Here is an 18,362-nt window from a genome sequence, read left to right as displayed (position 1 = left end):
AGCAGTTGTCACGCTGGGCCTAGGATCAAAATTGTGTGCTAGTTTTGTAAAATAAAATAGCATTAAGGTTAGACATAATTGAATTCAATTCTGTGTTTCATTCAAGTATGTGTGTTTTAAAAACTTCTGTAGGCAGTTCTAATGCATGGCCTGTTAAGGATAATTGAGTTAAAATAACAGGTGCTTTTAAGTGCTTGATGAAAAGTTCTGTTCATATTTTTCACAAAACAGCATTTTACTTAAGTATTAACTACTTAATCTGCATTGTTTTATTCAAAAGTAATGATAGTTAATGAAATAATTATCTAACAGAACTTTGGTTTTTACCAGTTTTTCTGCTCAACTTAGAAGTTTGAATATGCTATATAGTAAATAAACTTAGTTTATGATTCTATTTTAATCATGTTAAATTTTATAAGATATAAAATTCTACAGAGTCTAAAACGGTCCTACAACCACTTGGCTTTTATTCAGACATTGTAGCACTTCTTTTTGTTACTACTGACTGTCTTCACTTGACATCTTTAGTAGGAAGCTGACGATAAAATTTTAGGTCATCCCCTAAGCCAGAGGGGTTCTCATAAATGATACGTAGAAGGCTAAACTGTTAGTTAATACAGTCATTGCTGGGACCCCACCAGAGTTTAGATTGGATATTTCTGTAGTGAGGTTGATGACTTAAATGTCTAAGAACATACTAGAACAGTGCTGCTGGGCCATATCTTACTTAAAGAAACAAGCTTATAAAATAAGGTTTATTTATAAATTTATCTCTAAATTTAACCAGATACTTAAAATTTACTGTCTGTTAATTGGGCAAGCATAGATGGATGTATTGCAAAAGTCATATTTATAAGATTGGACAGTACACTCTTTCTTTTTTTTTTTTTTTTTTAAAGACTTTATTTATTTATTGTGTATACATACATGCCAGAAGAGGGCACCAAATCTCATTATAGATGGTTGTGAGCCACCATGTGGTTGCTGGGAATTGAACTCAGGACCTTTGGAAGAGCAGGCAATGCTCTTAACCTCTGAGCCATCTCTCCAGCCCCCAGTACACTCTTTCGAACCTGAAAGTTTATGATCTGTTCCGAGTTAGTAATTCCTTTGCCTCTAATTAGCTATCGAACACCAGTTTCTCTGTCATTGCATCACACTTTAGTCTTCCTGATAAAAACAGCAAATCTCGAGTGTTAATTTGTGAGAAATTACAATGACTTGGCATTAGTTTGTGTGTGTTTAGAATCACTTATTGTGAACAATGCATGTAGGCAGAAAGTGGGGAGTATATATAAAGATTTGATATAGCCGGGTGGTGGTGGCACACACCTTTAATCCCGGCACTTTGGAGGCAGAGTCGGCAGGCAGATCTCTGTGAGTTCGAGGCCAGCCTGGTCTACAAAATCTAGTTCTGGGAGAGGAACCACAGCTATATAGAGAAACCATATCTAAAAAAAACAAAAAAAGATTTGATATAATGTGGACAGAATCTTTGATGAAAGAATTTTATTTACATTTTCCTTTCAGATTGTCCAGTTTATTGTTACATTGGTTCAGAATAATCAACTTGTGAGTTTAAAACGTAAAAGGTAAGTTGTTTTATTTTTGCCTTCCAAACATTTTAGTGTTTAATCATGACTACCTGTGTTTGCTGAGTATATATCTGGTACCAAAGCACAGCTGCTGCTTGTTAAATTATATTAGCGCTTCAAGAGTGATATCACAATGCTTAGGAAAGTAGACACATTTGAGATTGTAATTTTCTTCAGATTTTGGGATATTTACATACTAAAAATTTAAGTCTGAACTCAAAATTTATTCATGTGTTAGGCATACTTTATGTGGTCTGAAAGTAATTACATCTTCAGTAATTTTGTACATGAGGTAGTTTTATGTACTCAAAGCATTGAGATTTTATGTTGATACCTTTACTTGACCATGGCCTGTCACGTAAATAGAAGTGACTTTTGCATTCATGCCATATTAATGCTCACAAGTTTACTGATTTTGGAGATATGCAGCCTTGTAGTGATGAGTGGCAGGCTAAGTTCCTGGCACCCGGCCGCCCGCACGGCTAGTTTTTACCCGAAATAATTACACGGAAACTGTATTCTTTTAAACACTGTCTGGCCCATTATATCTAGCCTCTTCTAGGCTAATTCTCACGTATTAATTTAGCCCATTTCTAATAATCTGCGTAGCACCACTAGGTGCGCTTACCGGGAAAGATTCAGCATGTCTGACCTGGCGGCTGGCTGCATCTCATCTGCTCTCGAGAGCAGCAGCATTGCGTCTGCTCTGAGAGGAGCTGCCCTGTATCTGAGCGCTCACTTCCTCTTCCTCCCAGCATTCTGTTCTGTTTACTCCACCCACCTATGTTCTAACCTATGAGGCCAAGCAGTTTCTTTATTAATTAACCAATGACCTTCCTCCATCACAGCCTATTTATTCTCTATGTTCAGCTTCATGCTGATGCTTTTTTGAGAAGTAAGGTAGGCTAGATGGTCAGTTTGTAGACTCAAGGGTCTTACTAATAATTGATTTTCATTCATATTGACAGTTTAAAGTAGCATTAGGTCTCAATGAGAACTCTAAATTATGTCATTTGTTGTGAGGAAGGGAAAGAACCAAATATTATTTGGTTTATTTTAAATATAAGTTGACCCAATCTTTTAAATGTACTACATTATGTTAGCTCATAATACCATTGTTACACCTAAACCAGAAGACTAATTGACAAAAGGCATAGATAGAAGGGAAAAAAGATGACCTGGAAGGCCAAGATTTTGTGGCAGTGTATAATTGTCTGTGGCTTTAATTGTAAGATACCACTTTAAAAAACTAAGTGTATGTTGTAAGGAATTCAGTAGTTCTGAAGAATTTCTGTTGTATTTTTATTGGAGGTTTTTGTTCATTTAAGTAAATTTGCTTGAGGTGTTGTGAGCAAATTACTAGAAACCTTAAATTTCTTTTATTTTTTTCTCCTTTGGAATTACATAAATATTCTTATTTACAGGCCTCTTCTTCTAAACACTAATGGAGCTCAGAAGAAGAATCTATTTCAGCACATAGTCAAAGAACCAACTGATAGTCACCATCATAAAGTAAATTTTAATGTATTTTATATTTATTGTCTCAAACTAAATTTTATTATGGCAGTGTTTCATGCAGTCAAAGACGTTTAGTGAATCATAATGTAAGTGCTCATCCCCAGCTCTATTAAAGCATGACGTTTTCATTATTCGCTTTAGAGTAATTTTAAGAAATAAATCATTACAAATAGTTGTTATTTCCAAGCTTTAGTATTTGTTATTGCCATGGGTGTTTAATGTGTGTGAACTCAGGAATACTGTTGTTATTTGGCATATATCTAAATTTTATATAAATGATATTATTTATATACACTGCAGTGTGACTTCCTTCTTGGTACAAGGGTTTGGTTGGATGCAGGCCTCTTACCTTCTAGGCCTGCAGTGTACCAGTGAGCTGTAGCTTAGCAGTACAGCCTTTTTGTTACTTTTGAAATTGTTAAAGCAAATGCCGTTTGTTGTGATCTTGTAAATTAAACAGTGTGATGATGTCATCATGGTGTGATAACGATTGTGTGAAGTCCTGCTGCTTAGTTCCTTTTAGTCTTCTATGATAAATATGTATTGATTAGAGTGCTTTTCTCTGGCAACTTCTAATATTTTTATATACTTCTGTTTTCTCTATAGACTTCTATTTGCCTATTAGTCTACCATCAAACTAGTCTAAGCCTCTTTTTGTGATAGTGCTCTCTGATTGATAATCCTGTATTTTTTTTTTTTTTTGATTGTGCTAGAGATCAAATCTAAATTCTTACACAGCAAGGAAAATGCTGTACCACTACTGTTAGTTTGAATGTTAGGATTTTTAAATACTGTTGTGTCAGATTTATTACTGAACAGTTGAGGTTTTATTTATTTATCTTTATTTTAACTCTCTGGTACAAAACAGAATTAACTTTATATTACAGTGTTCACCCACTTCTTTTTCTAAACCAAGTAGATGTAACTTGATGTTTGGATTGAAGGCTTATAGAAGTAAATGAGTGTTTGTTTTGGTTTGGTTTTTGTTCATTTTAGTTTAACTGAAATTTATATGTTTTTCAAGTGTTTTATATATTTTAAATGATTTTTTAAACTAGAATTTATATATTTTAGAGCACTTTACATCTCTTACCTTTGTCATCTAATATCAAACTACAAAAATTTTTGCATTATAATTTACTTTTAGGGAATTGAACTTTTTAATGTAACTGACCTGAAAGTACCTATACATTTTTCCTTTTCCTTTTTTGGATTCTTGGGGTTGAACCTAGAGTGCCATGCTTGTTAGGCAAGTATTGTGCCATTGAGGTGTATCCCCAGCTACCTTTTTTCATTTTGTGATAGGATCCCACCAGGCTGCCTAGCCTGCTGTTGAACTCACTCTGTAATCTAGGCAGGCGTTGAACTCAGAATTTTCCTGTCTCAGCCTCCTCAGTAGTTGCATAATAGCCTGGGCCATCACACTACCTTTGTAATTGCATCTTCACGTTAGAAAGAACAAGTTGTTGGTAAAATAGCCAAAGTGGCCTTTAGCTGTGGAATTGTTGAAGTTTTCTATATCTCTTAGTGAAGCTATTTAATAACTAAGAATAAAACCTCTTTAGACCCAGCAGGTTCAGATAGAACAGTCGCTGTCAGTACAGTGACCACGTGATTATACTTGAAATTTCTGAAGACATAGAACCTGTTCACTGTTTATCTATAAAAGTTCTTTAGAATTTGAAGATCTTCATAGAAGCACGCTTTAGGCATGTCATCTTCAGGGTCTCCTATAATAAAGTAATTTGTTGTTAAGTAGAATATGGATATATACTTCATAACTGTAAAAATGATATCATAATAACCCATTAGTATGTGAGTCCCAGAAGGGCGGAAGACAAAGCTGTTTTGTTTACTATGATCAACATTTAGTAAGTAGGATGGATCCAGTTTGTTTATTTGATGATATCCTTTGTAGTAGTCCATATGTTCTTGTTTTATCCTTATTCTTTAGGTCCCACATAGTAGGACTGAAGGTTTAAAGTCAAGAGAGCGGATTTCAGATGACATAATTATTTATGATGTTACTGATGATAATGCGGATGAAGAAAATATTCCAGTTATTCCAGAAACTAATGAGGATGTTGTATCGGATCCCAAGTAAGTGATCATGAGATAATATTTGGAAAAGTATCCATCATTGTTCTTACCAAATGACTAAATTAAAAATTTTTGAAAAATAATTCTTTTCCCATATTTGGTTTGACTACTAATCTTTTTCTCGTATTTGGAGTATTGAACCAGAGAAACCCTACCAAAGAAAGAAAGAAAGAAAGAAAGAAGGAAAGAAGGAGGGATGGAGGGAGGGAATAGAAAAATAGATGATTTTTATTTGGAGTTAAAACCTTTTTACTTGATTCTTAGTGGTTTTCTGTCTTAGGAATTATCATAATTGGTCTAAACTACTCATTCCAGAAAAGAAAACGTTTTAATCAGTGTTTTGTGAATTTTATCAGAGAATGAAAATAAATTTGCCTTTTCTAAAATTGTAATTTTTTTCTTATATTGCTGATTAGCTGTAGCCAGTATCCTGACATTGTAATTGTTGAGGATGACAATGAAGATGAGTACGCTCCAGTCATTCAGAGTACAGATCAGAATGAGCTAGCCAGAGAGTCATTAAGTTTGGGAAGTGCTGGCAGCAGCCCCCTCATGTCTAGTGCAGTCCAGATAAATGGCTCATCCGCTCTAACCTCAGAGGATCCTGTGACCATGATGGATTCCATTTTGAATGATAACATTAACCTCTTGGGAAAGTGAGTATTCATCTAGATGTTTTTAATTACTTTTTAATATTTAGTTCAATAATAAACCTGAAGTTGATATTAAATTTCTGTAAATTCAAAAGCAATAATGATAGTGGTACAGTGATCTTCCTTTTACATGCTTGACCCCGTCTTTTCTCTTTTTCTATTGATCAAAGTTGAACTCCATAGGCAAAGGGATCTAACTGTCCCGTGAGTAGTCTTAGAACTTTGTTGAGCAGTTCTTTAGATTTTTAAAAATTCTTGAAAGTATTTGTGCTTTTTAACTCTACCAATTCTTTGTACTAGTGTAATTTCTTTTAAGGGACAGATTGTATTAAAAGTATAGTCATTTATAGTACAGGAGTAAGTGTGAATATTAGGAGTTTTAGAGTAGAGAGATAAAGAAAAAAAAGGGGGAAAGCTCACCTTTATGTTAGCACATCTTTTCTGAAAATACTAAATTTGTGTAAAAGACTTGAGTTTCTCAATTTTCAGAAATCCCAAATCTTAAATGGGATGTTTTCAGAGCTGGTAAGAACTTAAAAGTCACTAAGATGATTCTGTAGGGCTAGATCACCAGCAGTGGTTTGGAGTGTAAGAACTAGAATGCTTAATAAATATGAAATTGTTATTTTTTTTCTTTAGGGTTGAGCTGTTGGATTATCTTGACAGCATTGATTGTAGTTTAGAGGACTTCCAAGCCATGCTCTCAGGAAGACAATTTAGCATAGACCCAGATCTCCTGGTTGATGTAGGTACTTTGCATAATCTTTACTATACTGGTGGTTTGTATACTTATATATATTGTTTAAAGTTGATGCTTTTTTGTATTCTAAACTTTCTGCGTTTTTCTTATTTAATGATTTTTATGAGGAAGTGTAACAGGCGGACATAGGGCACTGGGGGTGTGACCACTGTCTACCTCTGAGAAGCACTTGCCCATTCTTTTCAGTATTACCACTACCAAATGAAAGTTTTATCTAAACTTGTTACTCTATGTATATTTTACTCTAGAATAAACTGTCACTGAATAAAGGATCTTTGAAAATAGTAATAGATACATCTAGTCACAGAGTATCATAGCGACATTTGTTAATACTTGGAATTAACATTTTCTAGTAAATACCTTTCATTATATTTGTTATATTTTGTATGTCTTGAGTCTGATTCCCTTCTCCAGTCTTTGTCACCATCTGTGTGAACTTAACTCCAATATTGTCTGGACTTATAATCTTTTCTCTGATTTCAGGCCCTAAACACCTTCTTACCCATTTTGATTTTGTTCTCTTCATTCTTGTTACCCTATCCAGAGCTTTCTAGATTCATCTTTGTCCTATACATGCAAATCTTGTTCTTTCCTCTCTTTCTAAGATCTGTTTATTCTAAGAAATATTTTGCCTTACAATGAACATTCTTTCAGATCAAAGGAATCCTTAGTATTACCACTTTAACAACTTCTTAATGATGCTAAAAGGAATTAATCCTTTTTTACTTTTCAGTCTGATTTCTGGTTAATTAATCATTTGCATCTCTTATCATAAAATTGGTCTGTTACATAGCTTAAACACCCTTCCCAAATTGTCAGTACCACACAGGACTGTATTTCACTATCTTTAAAGATTTCCGTGCCATGCTAATCTTGGCAAGTGAATTAAGCTGCCATGTGATACCCATTCAGCTTGACAGCAATAATCTAACAGTCCTTTTTGAGTCCATCAGACCCATTCCCAAGTCTGAATGTGGGTGTTAAAATATAATCGTTTATGTTATCTACAATTCTGTGGTCTTTGGATCCATTTAATTTTATGTTGAACATTTACAGAATTGGTATTCAAACTGCCATATTCACTGTGCTCCAGGCTTCAAGCTGTGGCTCTTTGCAGTTTTGTATCCTTTGTTAGAGAAAATAATTTAATGCCTCCTTAACCCAATTCAGTTTTCTGTCCTTGGGTGTGTGTATGTCTGTCTGTCTGTCTCTGTCTCTCTCTTTTTCTGTCCCTCTGGGTTTGTTTTTTGCTTTAGTTTTCTTTTACTGGACTGGTGAAAGATGGCTTGTTTTGAATTAGAAAAGTCTGAGTTTGGGATATTGTTTGTTTTGGGTTCCCATTTCATCTTTCTTTTTTTTCTCTCGTGTGTGCGTGCGTGCGTACGTGTGTGTGTGTGTGTGTGTGTGTGTGTGTGTGTGAGTCACAAGGTTTCTCTGTAGGTTTGGAGCCTGTCCTGGAACTAGGTTTTGTAGAGTAGGCTGGCCTCGAACTTAGAGATCAATCTGCCTCTGCCTCCTGAGGACTGAGATTAAAAGCATGCGCCGCCACCACGTGGTTTGAATAGTGCTTCTTAATATTTAACTGGCCTTAGAAAACTTAACTTTCTTTTTTTAAGACAGGGTTTCATGCATTCTCTAAGCTGTCCTTGAACGTGGTGTGTAGCTGAGGATGATCTTGAACTTCTGCTTCCCTCCTGAGTGGTAGGGTTACAGGCATGCACCATTAGATCATTACTCCTGCTTTATACTTAGGGGTGATTAAACACAGACTTTGATGCATGCTACTCAGACAATATCAACTGAACTACATCCCCAATATAGAAAGGTGGTCTTTCCAGTTTCTTCATCTATTAAATAGGGTTAATGCTTAACAGGAAGAGCTATTGGAGGAATTACAAATAACTAACCCTACTATGAATGCTGTGTTTTAGTACTATAGAGTAGTCTACAAGAGGATTTGTTTTTGGTTTTGAAACAAGATCTCTTATAACACAGAATGCCTTGTATTTAAGCTTCTGCCTCCCACGTGCTAGGATTATAGGTGTCTTCCGTATGAGGGTCTCACATCTTTCTTCTTTTGTCTTCCTAATCAGTTCTATTTCCAGAAGAACTTTTCTTTTTTTCTGATGTCTTCTACTTCGGGGCACTCTGTTTTGTATCCTTTTTTTTTTTTTTCTATTTCTTGTCTTTCTGTTCTTCCTCTTTGAAGACATTTTGACATTATCTTGTTCTGAAATGTATGTATCTCTGGTTCTTAATACTTTTAAATGCAAACTTGGCTTAAATCCTACTCCGTGACTTTGGGATGCCTCATCTCCCTGTCTTTAGATTATTTAAGTTCAATGCCAAAATTTTCTGTATTCCTGAAAACTATGCCCATTTACAGCATTCTTAATTTTTACAGTAATATTAACTTTCCTGGGATATATATTACCAGAATTACTTCGATTTTCTTTATCTCATCACTAGATACTTTTTTCAAAACAGCATTGACAAACTACCCTAATTTGCATTTTAACTTTTTTCAACCAAGACTTTCATCTCTCATGAATTATAGTGTCATAAATTTTAAAATCTACCCCTGGCTGCCTCGTTCTCTGAAATGGATGGTGAAAATAATCAAGATATAAACCAAGTGCATTGTACAGTTCCGGCTTCTCTTTATCAAGTTCAGTTCTTTCTTATATCAGGGTGGAGTCAATAGAAAATCATTGAGCCTTAGAATTCAAGAAGTTGTGTCAGTTCCTTACATGTGAATTGGTTGTGTATATTTTGTACCATCTATCTTGGAGTATGTATGAGATACTCGTAAGTCAATGAATAGGGTTTTGAGACAGAAAGGGATAAAACAACATACATTGCTGACCTTACTCAGGTACTACCCTGTCTGTAGGTACAAAATTGCATCAGACTTCTCTAGTCATAGTCACCTGCCGCGAAAGATTTGAGCTCCTTACCTCTTCAGTAGTCAGTGGATGATATGAAAAGAGAGGGAAATAAAATGGCAAGAGATCCAAGGATTTTTTTTTTTGACAACTGTGGTCTTTAAAGGAGTCTTTACCTGAAAGTAACCCTTCACCCACATTCCTGTATTCTTACAAGTAACTCCAATAAATTCATTGGTTTATAAAAAAAAAAAAAAAAAAAAACAAAGATTGAAAGAAGAAGGATAACTGTGATTTCTGCATTTCATTATTTGTGAACCACTGGCTTTGGTCATTCTTCTAAAAGGCGGGCCTAACGTTTGTTTCAGTGCTCAGTCTATTCTTAGGGATCTTATTCGTGGTAGAACCTAAACTCATCCACTAAATGGCTTTGCACTGATTTTTCTAAACTTTTGTCTAGAACTGTTCAAGTCAGAACTTCTGTTATTTGCGTTGTTCTTAACCATTTCTAGAATATGCTGTAACCTCTTGGTGTTACAGTAACTCAGTGCTGTCTTCCAGACCATCCTCTTGGGACATAGCGCCATCTTGTGTATGCCCGCGTCTGTGCTTCCCTCTGCTCTTGTTCTCCATGCTCTCTAGTGTGTTTAAGCTCTACTAATTTTGTAACTGGATTGTCTATAAGTAGACTATTTAATGTTAGCATTGTCTTTCAGATTGTAAGCTCCTAGAGAGCAGAAATAATGTTTTTTTTTTTTTTTTTTGGTGTCAGTGATTCTTATTTTGAAGCTTATGACTTAAAGTTGTATTTATGAGTTGGCTGGGCTATTAGTACAACACATTGGCATTATTTTGGCACTTAACAACTTCCATTGCTACGTGGAAAATAAAATGAAGTAGGTGTTTTGTCAGAGGCTCCACCTGATGTGTTTGTTAGGTTTCACTGTCACAGTAGGTTCTGATTTTGTCATGTAATTAGCAGGTATTATAGGAAAACCTAGTTTCGAGACATGATACAGCATTTGGTGCTACATATGCCCAAGGATGTTTAGGAAGAGAAAAGATATGAAATTAAATGGAGATTAAAGGATAGGAATTGTCGGAAACTATCTCAAATGCTTTGCGCCCTGTAGAGACAACCTTACAACATAAAATTCCATCTAGTGCATGGCCAGCTTGCTCTGCCTTTGTTTTTTTTCTGCTTTCTCGCTTTTCCAAACTTGTTTCAATCTGTGGAAACCTCATAGTGTAGGAGTGACACCCTTCACTCAACATGTTTGTATAAAAATTTTTAACACACAAATCTTTTAAAATATTTTTTAAACTTACCATCTTTCTCATTTGGTCTTTCAGCTTTTCACTAGTTCTGTGCAGATGAATCCCACAGATTACATCAATAATACAAAAGTAAGTTTTAATTCATGTTGCTCAGGACCCATAGCTATAAACATCTGAAAAAGTCCTAGTACACATGGATAGAAAGCAGTAGCACTCTCAATTACAGAAAACATTTTATATTCTTACCTAATGCGTGATTGAGATAATAAAGTACTAGATGGAAAATTAACATTTGGGTCTGGGGTCATCTTCATTGCCCAACTCTGCCGGCACATGTGGGATTCACTCTCTGTAAAAATTGGCCTCAGTGCTGGGAAATCACCTGGCCTGGGCTTGTTCAGATACTTTGAAACAAAAATAATTAAAATTTAATTTCTGCATTTTATATTCTTTCTTTCCATAAACAATTTCTAAGCTTTTTCAGTTGAAAATAACTGGTTCACTTTTCTTCTTTAGGTCCATTAATTAAAAACTAGCTAAAGCAAAGGCAAATTTTGCTGGCTAGGAGTTTTACCTGTATAAAGCTTTTTTTTTTTAATTAACCAAAAGATTTTTTTTCAACAAATAGGAGCTCCAGTTGGACTTAGCAAATTCATAGGAGATTCTTAAGGACAATCTGTTATGGCTGATGCTTGTAAATTTTTATTTTTACATAGCTTAATTACCTTGACTAATTTACTCCCCATATCTAATATGTATACCTAATTATCTTTATTTTTTTTTACTGATTACAAAACAAATCAAGTTCAAATTCTGAATTAGTGAAGTCAGTTACATTCTTGTCCTATTAATCTAAAAATGACACATCTCAAATAAATATGAATGATTATAGAGTTGATAAGTTGAAATTTTTTATTGTCATGTGTAAGGAGATCACCTGGCCAGTTTTCCTATATTTTGAAGGTTTGTCTTGTCTAATGCAGAGCCTCTCAGAACTCTGAAATTGTAGAGTAGGACAGTCATCGTGCACTGTTTGGGTTATTGACATACGGTGCACTATTTCTGTAAACAGCCAAACCTACTAGGTTTTATGGGTGTTCTATGTCACAACTGTGAATGCTGTAATTGTAGGTTAAGCAGGTATGGGTAATACATATAAAAATGTGTTGCTGTGTTTTGATAGACATTATAAATCATTTACCTAGGCTTAAAGTATGAATATCTTATCAGTATATTGAGTGTTAAGTCACATATTTTTATTTAGTTATATGCTTTGCTGTTTATTCATAAAACTGAGTCATTGTTCTTCGATAATCCTCTTTATTCTAGAAACAAAAAACTTAGAATTTTTAGAAATAATCAGTAACAGAAAATTGCATATTGCTTTCTGATCGTAAGAAAAATATATTTTAAGGCTGATGTTTTATTACAGTCTGATTCCAGAGTAATTGCAAATTTGGTGTTTTTATCACTTATCCTTTTGCCCGTGACAAGGGTATATGGACCTGTAACATAATATTTTCTTAGTCTGGATAGCTTTTACTCCTTAGTGTAGCTGAGTGGCCACTACTAAATGAATAAGAACTTGGATGGTAAAAAAATAAAGTTCTCAGATTAGAGTGCCAACAGCAGCATCCTTAGTAAATACCTTTTTCAAAGAGAAAATGTATTAACATTTGTGTATTATGACTTCTAAATGATGAACTACTTTTACTTAAATATTTGTAATGGTTTAGTTTTCATCTTATGGTCATTATGCTTTACTTCTACCAGAAGAATGTAGGAATTTTACATGTTTGTTAAACCATACATACTAAAGCAGCATGTAGAAATGTACTTAGGATTATCAGAAGTAATTGAGCTTCGCCTGCACCTCAGAGTTTGAGCACTGCTGAAAAGATGACTGACATCTTAGCAACATTGTAGATGTGAGTCCTCTAAGAATCAGAATGGAAGAAGACAGTGCCTGAAGAATCAACGGAAATGAAATTAAAGAACCTAAGGAAGTCACTTAAAGAATAAGAAGAAGCCATCACAGTTGAGGCTTCCAAGAGCAGAGATGTTTACATAGAAGTCACTGTGTCATCCTTTGCAACTGTTGAGTGCATTTTTCTCTGCTAGCTCTTCTGGTCACATGAAGAATATTGTGCGATACATTTCTAATCAAAACTGCTTAAAATGTATATTTAATTATATCCTCATTAGTATGTGATATCACCTGTATTTGATTTATTCCTGTCTTTAATCTTTGACAGTTCTGTCTATCCTGTACTTAAATGCTTTTCTTTTCTTTTATTTCGTGTACTTTATTCTAACTTTAAGGACAAGTTTCTTAGCCAGTCTGGTTAATTCCAGTGAGATTTTCCTCTAGTTCATCCTTTCTGGTGCTCCCCCTTCCAGTATATTTTAGATGTGTTGATACTATTTTATCAGTTTTTAAATTTTGATACCCTTAAAGATGTAAAACAAGTTTTTATATTATAATTTATTATTATTATTATTTTTTAGTCTGAGAATAAGGTATTAGAAACTACCAAGAGCACTGTCATTCAACAAGTTTCAGAAGACGGAAGAAAATCCAAGTCCAAACCAGGTAGGTATGCAAGTAGTCTGAATTCCTGTAGGATGTTTTTTGTTATTTTGGTTGGTTTGTTTGAATTTCAATATAGAATGCAAACCATAGAAATACTGTCATACCTAACAACTGGATGGGCTAGGCTCTTGTGTAGCATGTGCAAAGCGCTGGGTTCAATCCTACAATTCTGTAGTTCAGCACTACAGAAAACAAACTCCATACAAACAAGACGGACTGCTGCCTTGACTTTGTGGTGGTGTTTCAAGTTTCTAGTATCATAACAAAATGTAAATGCTGAGGTAATGGTTTCTGTACTTTGAATTTTTTGCCTTTTTTAACATTAAAAGACAAATCTTAAAGCTAAATTGAATTTAGGTTAATTTTCCTGGCTTAAATGTTTTAAAACTTAGTGATATAAAATATACGATTTCTTATTTGGGTATATAAAATATTTTTCTGATCTTTATAGATAAACAACTTATCCAGTATACTGCATTTCCACTTCTTGCATTCCTCGATGGGAACTCTGCTTCTGCTATTGAACAGGGGACTACAACAGTGACATCAGAAGTTATACCCTCTGTAGATAAACCCATAGAAGTTGATGAGCTTCTGGACAGCAACCTGGACCAAGAGCCAACCCAGAGTAAGCTTGTTCGCCTGGAACCATTGACTGAAGCCGAAGCTAGTGAAGCCACACTGTTTTATTTATGTGAACTTGCTCCTGCTCCTCTGGATAGTGATATGCCACTTTTAGATAGTTAAACCCCCAAATGGACACTCTATGTATATATTCATCAAAATGATGAAGTATTTATTTTAAAGTATCATTTGGTACTTTGTTTTGTAAATTACTTTTTGTTTAATCAGATACTGTGGAATAAAAGCGCTTTTGCTTTTCTCACTAACCACACTCTTGCAAAGCTTTCAGATGTTACTTGGCTGCTTAGGTGTATAAATTTTACTGCACATTATTGGAATATATTAAGTTGAATTCAAATGGCCATTTTTCTCCAATTGTAGTAATTTGGATTTTTATATTCAAATATGACCATTTAATCCCAGTTAAACTTGTTTATTTCCAATTGAGTTAAAGTGTTTAGAACTAACGGTAGAAAACTCTGGTCTAGTTACTTTTGTTAAGTATTTTTAACTTGGCTTATTTTTAAAACTGGGAACATAAAGTGCCTGTATATTGTAATGTTTCGTGTCTTTTTTGGTTCAGAGAAGTTCTTTTATGTTCAGAGAAATGCCTCAACAAAATGGCCAAGTATACACGAGTAATCACTTAGAAGTGATCGCGGAGACAGGTTGCATTAACCCTGCCCACTTAGACTAGTTTAAGTATGTTTTCTGGTTGGTTCTTTTAAACCATGGTATTTAGTAAAATAAATATGACTAATGTTGAGTACTAGTATTTGTTGTGTCGTCTTTGGAGGTGATGTCCACATAAAATGATTTTTCCTTCTCATGGGAAGGAGGTGGCTTTAAACTATGTGTTGTCCATCTTTATCTCAGTGTGACTCAAATCAAGATCTTTGTGCTTTATCTGAAAACATAGATTGTCTGTTGCAGTAATGAGGGAATATGATGCTTCTAATCGTCATGTATTTTAGTGTTCTTTGTTTTAAAAGTATACTGGCTTGCTTTTTATGTTTCTAATAAAGAACGGAGAGAAAAAAAATCCTCTCATTGTTGCAAATAAGATGGGAACATTATCAGTGGATGCCACCAAATGCCTGTATCATTTGCCCTGATACAAGAGAGTCAAATCAACTTGTCCTTTTCAAGAACTGAAAGACTAGGGTACTTTAAAAGTTCAAGAAGTCTACACTCAGGCAGAGGGCTAGAAGTAGTGCAGTTAACACCTAAATTTTACATACTTATGTAGTAAGGCACTTCAAGAAGACTTCTCTATTGGCCATATTGTACCTCAGTATCAGAAATTTTCTTCCATGTGCTAAATTAGAGATCTAATAAATTAACAGGAGAAATCAAGTCTAGCATTTTCCTGCTCTTTTCTGACATCCCTCGTTCAGTCCTCCAGTCTCTATTCGTTCACTGGCTTCATGCAGAGAAGTACGGCTTCTAAAAATACTCATTCACAAAAGGAACAGACTTGGCTTTCCAGATCAGATAATAGAGCTACCCAGCCCTCCTGCATACCCACTTTACACTAATCAATCATCTTTGATTATTTTCTGAGCTTTGGAAGTTGGTTTGTTAAGTTTTTAGTGTTCAGTGATAGATTAGTCCAATTTTGTGAGCTGTTAAACATTAAAAGGTAACACAAATATCTTTTATTAGGATAAACAGGATTCAAGGTTTGTAAAGACTGTTGGGCATCAGTTTTGATTTTTTTATTGATATAACAAATGTCATGCATGAATATAAAGGAGAATTTGTTAAAATAAATGTTAATTCTTTTAACCTTCATAATTATATATCTGAATTTGGCTAGTCATCAGGTGTTGACAGAGGTTTCTGTCCTGCAGGGTCCTTTCATCAGTGAAGCATTCTCATCTTGTGTCCTCTATGTCTGGGTGATGACTGCAGACTGAGCCTTTCTCCTTACCAGAATTCTATATGGTTGCCCTGCCTTATATCTCCTGCCTGGCTACTGGTCAATCAGCATTTTATTAAACCAATACAAGAGCATTGTCCCACAGCAATCAGGCCATGTTTAATTTTTCTGAAAGAAAAATATCAGATTAGACAAATGTTAAAAGTAACAGGCAATCTAGAAATGAAACTGATCCTAGGTGCCACCTACAAAAGATTAGGCCTGATCTGTTTAGCGGAATTCAGGTCTTTTCTCCTGTATAAATGTTGTACATTACTGAATAGCACAGCAAATATGTAAAAGGAAGGAGGTACAGGTTGGACAGTGTCCTTTCCAAGTGACTCAGTTGGTCTGAACCCCTTTGTCAGATCAGCTGGTTTTTGCTTCTTCCAGGCAGCTAGGGCTGTCTGGATCTTGGCAGCTTAGCTCTTTTCTGCTTTTCAAATTGCTTATTATGGCAGGAAGGGGCCTTGTGATTTTGATTTCAAGAACTGAAGCAGTTCTAAGTTTTTCTTCCTGCTTAAGAGCTTCTTACTATAGGATGCATTGTTTTAATCTGAAAAGAAACTTAGATAATAGGGGAACTGTTTGTTTTGACTCGGGCTGTCTCCAGCAAATAGTCTTTGGTCTAGACATGACATCTTACATATATACTTAGGGGGAAAATTGGGCCACAAAGAAAAATAGGGAGTATGGTAGGTACACCAATGGGTTCCAAAGCATAAGACTGATTATATTGTTTTTATTGAAAGTTACCTTAAACAGAATGGGTATACAGCTATAAATGCTCTCAACATCTATTATTAACTTTGCTATAGGTTAGAGTTTGGTTTGCAAAGGCAAACTACAAGTATTTTAAAAAGCAATTTCCAAAGTTTTTGTTTTATACTCACCCAGATTTTGAGTTATTACTTCCTTACTACTTGTACCACTTGTACCCCATGTTTTGTCAGTCACACACTAGTGTGGGCTATTACAAACTGCTTTAGTGACCAGAGAGACCAGAATTCAGTTCCCAGCACCAGTCAAGTAGTTCACAACCACTTGTAACTGGATCCAAAGAATCCAGTGCCCTCCTCTAGCCTCAAGTCTGTCTGTCTCTGTTGTCCGAGGTTTCTGTCCTGCCCGGTCCTCGTTCTGCCTGGTTCCCACAGTCGTTAAGTCCCAAAGAAATCGCAGATGTCTACATTAACTATAAACTGATTGGCCCATTAGCTCAGGCTTCTTATTAACTCTTATACTATATATTAGCCCATTATTCTTGTCTATGTTAGCCACATGGCTCAGTACCTTATACAGTGAGGCAGTCACATCTTGCTTCTGTGGCTGGGCAAAGACTGCAGAGGAATGAGCTTCCTCCTTCCCAGAATTCTCCTGTTCTCATTGACCCGCCTATACTTCCTGCTTGGCTACTGGCCAATCAGCGTTTATTTAGAATATGATTGACAGAATATTGACCATTCTCCCATACCATGTCTGTCTCTCCCCACACACAATTACCTGCCCAAATACTGTAAAAACTCAGTGAAGAATTCTGAAACAAAATACACCAAAGTTTGGCAACTCCTGTAATTGTCAAATGTTCCCATGTTGATGGCATAGTTCCCAGAATACTAAGGAGTGGTGGGCCTTGTGGGCATGATACCTTGTCAAAGTCTTAAGTTCTTAGCTATATTCCTTTATAGTGATAGAAAATTAATGTAATTCATGGACAGAGGTATTTTATCAGTACAGTTATGTACTAGTTAGAGTTTATTTCAACTACAAAGAGGCTAGAATCATTTGGGAATGGGAAACCTCAATTGAGAAAATGCCCAGCTATACTGGCCAGTTAGGCAAGCCTGCTGGTCATTTTCTTAAACCGTCATTGATGTAGGAGGGCCCAGCCCATCCTGGAATGGTATAAAAGCAGGTCGACCAAATCAAAGGGAGCAAGCAGCACTCACTTACTCCTCATAGCCTCTGCATAGGTTCTTCCCCAAGCTGTTTATGGTCAAGGTTTTATCACAGCAAATGAAAGAAACCGTGAGACCAGTTATATTCACCACACTGACCACAACTTTTAAAAACATGGCTGGTGGAGGACATAAGAGGTACGCATTTTCAGTTTTGAGAACTAAAATCCATTCTCCAGACTGACCTGGCTCACCTACTGAAGGTTCTTTAAGGGTAAGAACACCACTTTTACTTTTGAGACCCAACTTCAGGATTCATTTACAGACAAAAGAAGTAAAGTTACTTTCAAAATAATTCATTTATCAGAGCAGAAAGTGGGCATTTTCTCTAGAGCCAAGTACTTTTCAAAAAGGAAAAAAGAAATCTTGAGTTCAAGCCACCTAAAGTACCACTACATATTTTCTCTGAATTCATTTATTTAAGAGGCAGAACACAGCAGTTCAAAATTGTGAAACACAGTATTAACACAGAGTAAGTTT

The 18,362-nt window shown here is 35.3% G+C and overlaps 1 protein-coding gene across 2 annotated transcripts in view; it reads left to right on the top strand.

The window, feature by feature from the left end:
- Hsf2 (heat shock transcription factor 2) overlaps positions 1 to 18,346 on the top strand; it is a 28,277-nt gene extending 9,931 nt beyond the window's left edge. Inside the window, exons 6-13 of one of the 2 annotated variants that reach the window (XM_057763101.1) lie at positions 1,531 to 1,592; positions 3,020 to 3,107; positions 5,068 to 5,213; positions 5,630 to 5,869; positions 6,506 to 6,611; positions 10,865 to 10,918; positions 13,298 to 13,382; positions 13,834 to 18,346. In XM_057763101.1, the coding sequence (XP_057619084.1) occupies positions 1,531 to 1,592; positions 3,020 to 3,107; positions 5,068 to 5,213; positions 5,630 to 5,869; positions 6,506 to 6,611; positions 10,865 to 10,918; positions 13,298 to 13,382; positions 13,834 to 14,129 (1,077 nt within the window). In that variant the 3' untranslated portion in view covers positions 14,130 to 18,346. The remainder of the gene's footprint in view (positions 1 to 1,530; positions 1,593 to 3,019; positions 3,108 to 5,067; positions 5,214 to 5,629; positions 5,870 to 6,505; positions 6,612 to 10,864; positions 10,919 to 13,297; positions 13,383 to 13,833) is intronic. The other variant, XM_057763102.1, reaches the window with a different exon arrangement.
- The last annotated feature ends 16 nt before the right edge of the window (positions 18,347 to 18,362 follow it).

The sequence above is a fragment of the Chionomys nivalis genome, chromosome 2, assembly GCF_950005125.1.
Source record: "Chionomys nivalis chromosome 2, mChiNiv1.1, whole genome shotgun sequence".
Lineage (NCBI taxonomy): Eukaryota > Metazoa > Chordata > Mammalia > Rodentia > Cricetidae > Chionomys > Chionomys nivalis.
This window is presented reverse-complemented; position numbering and strand designations above follow the sequence as displayed.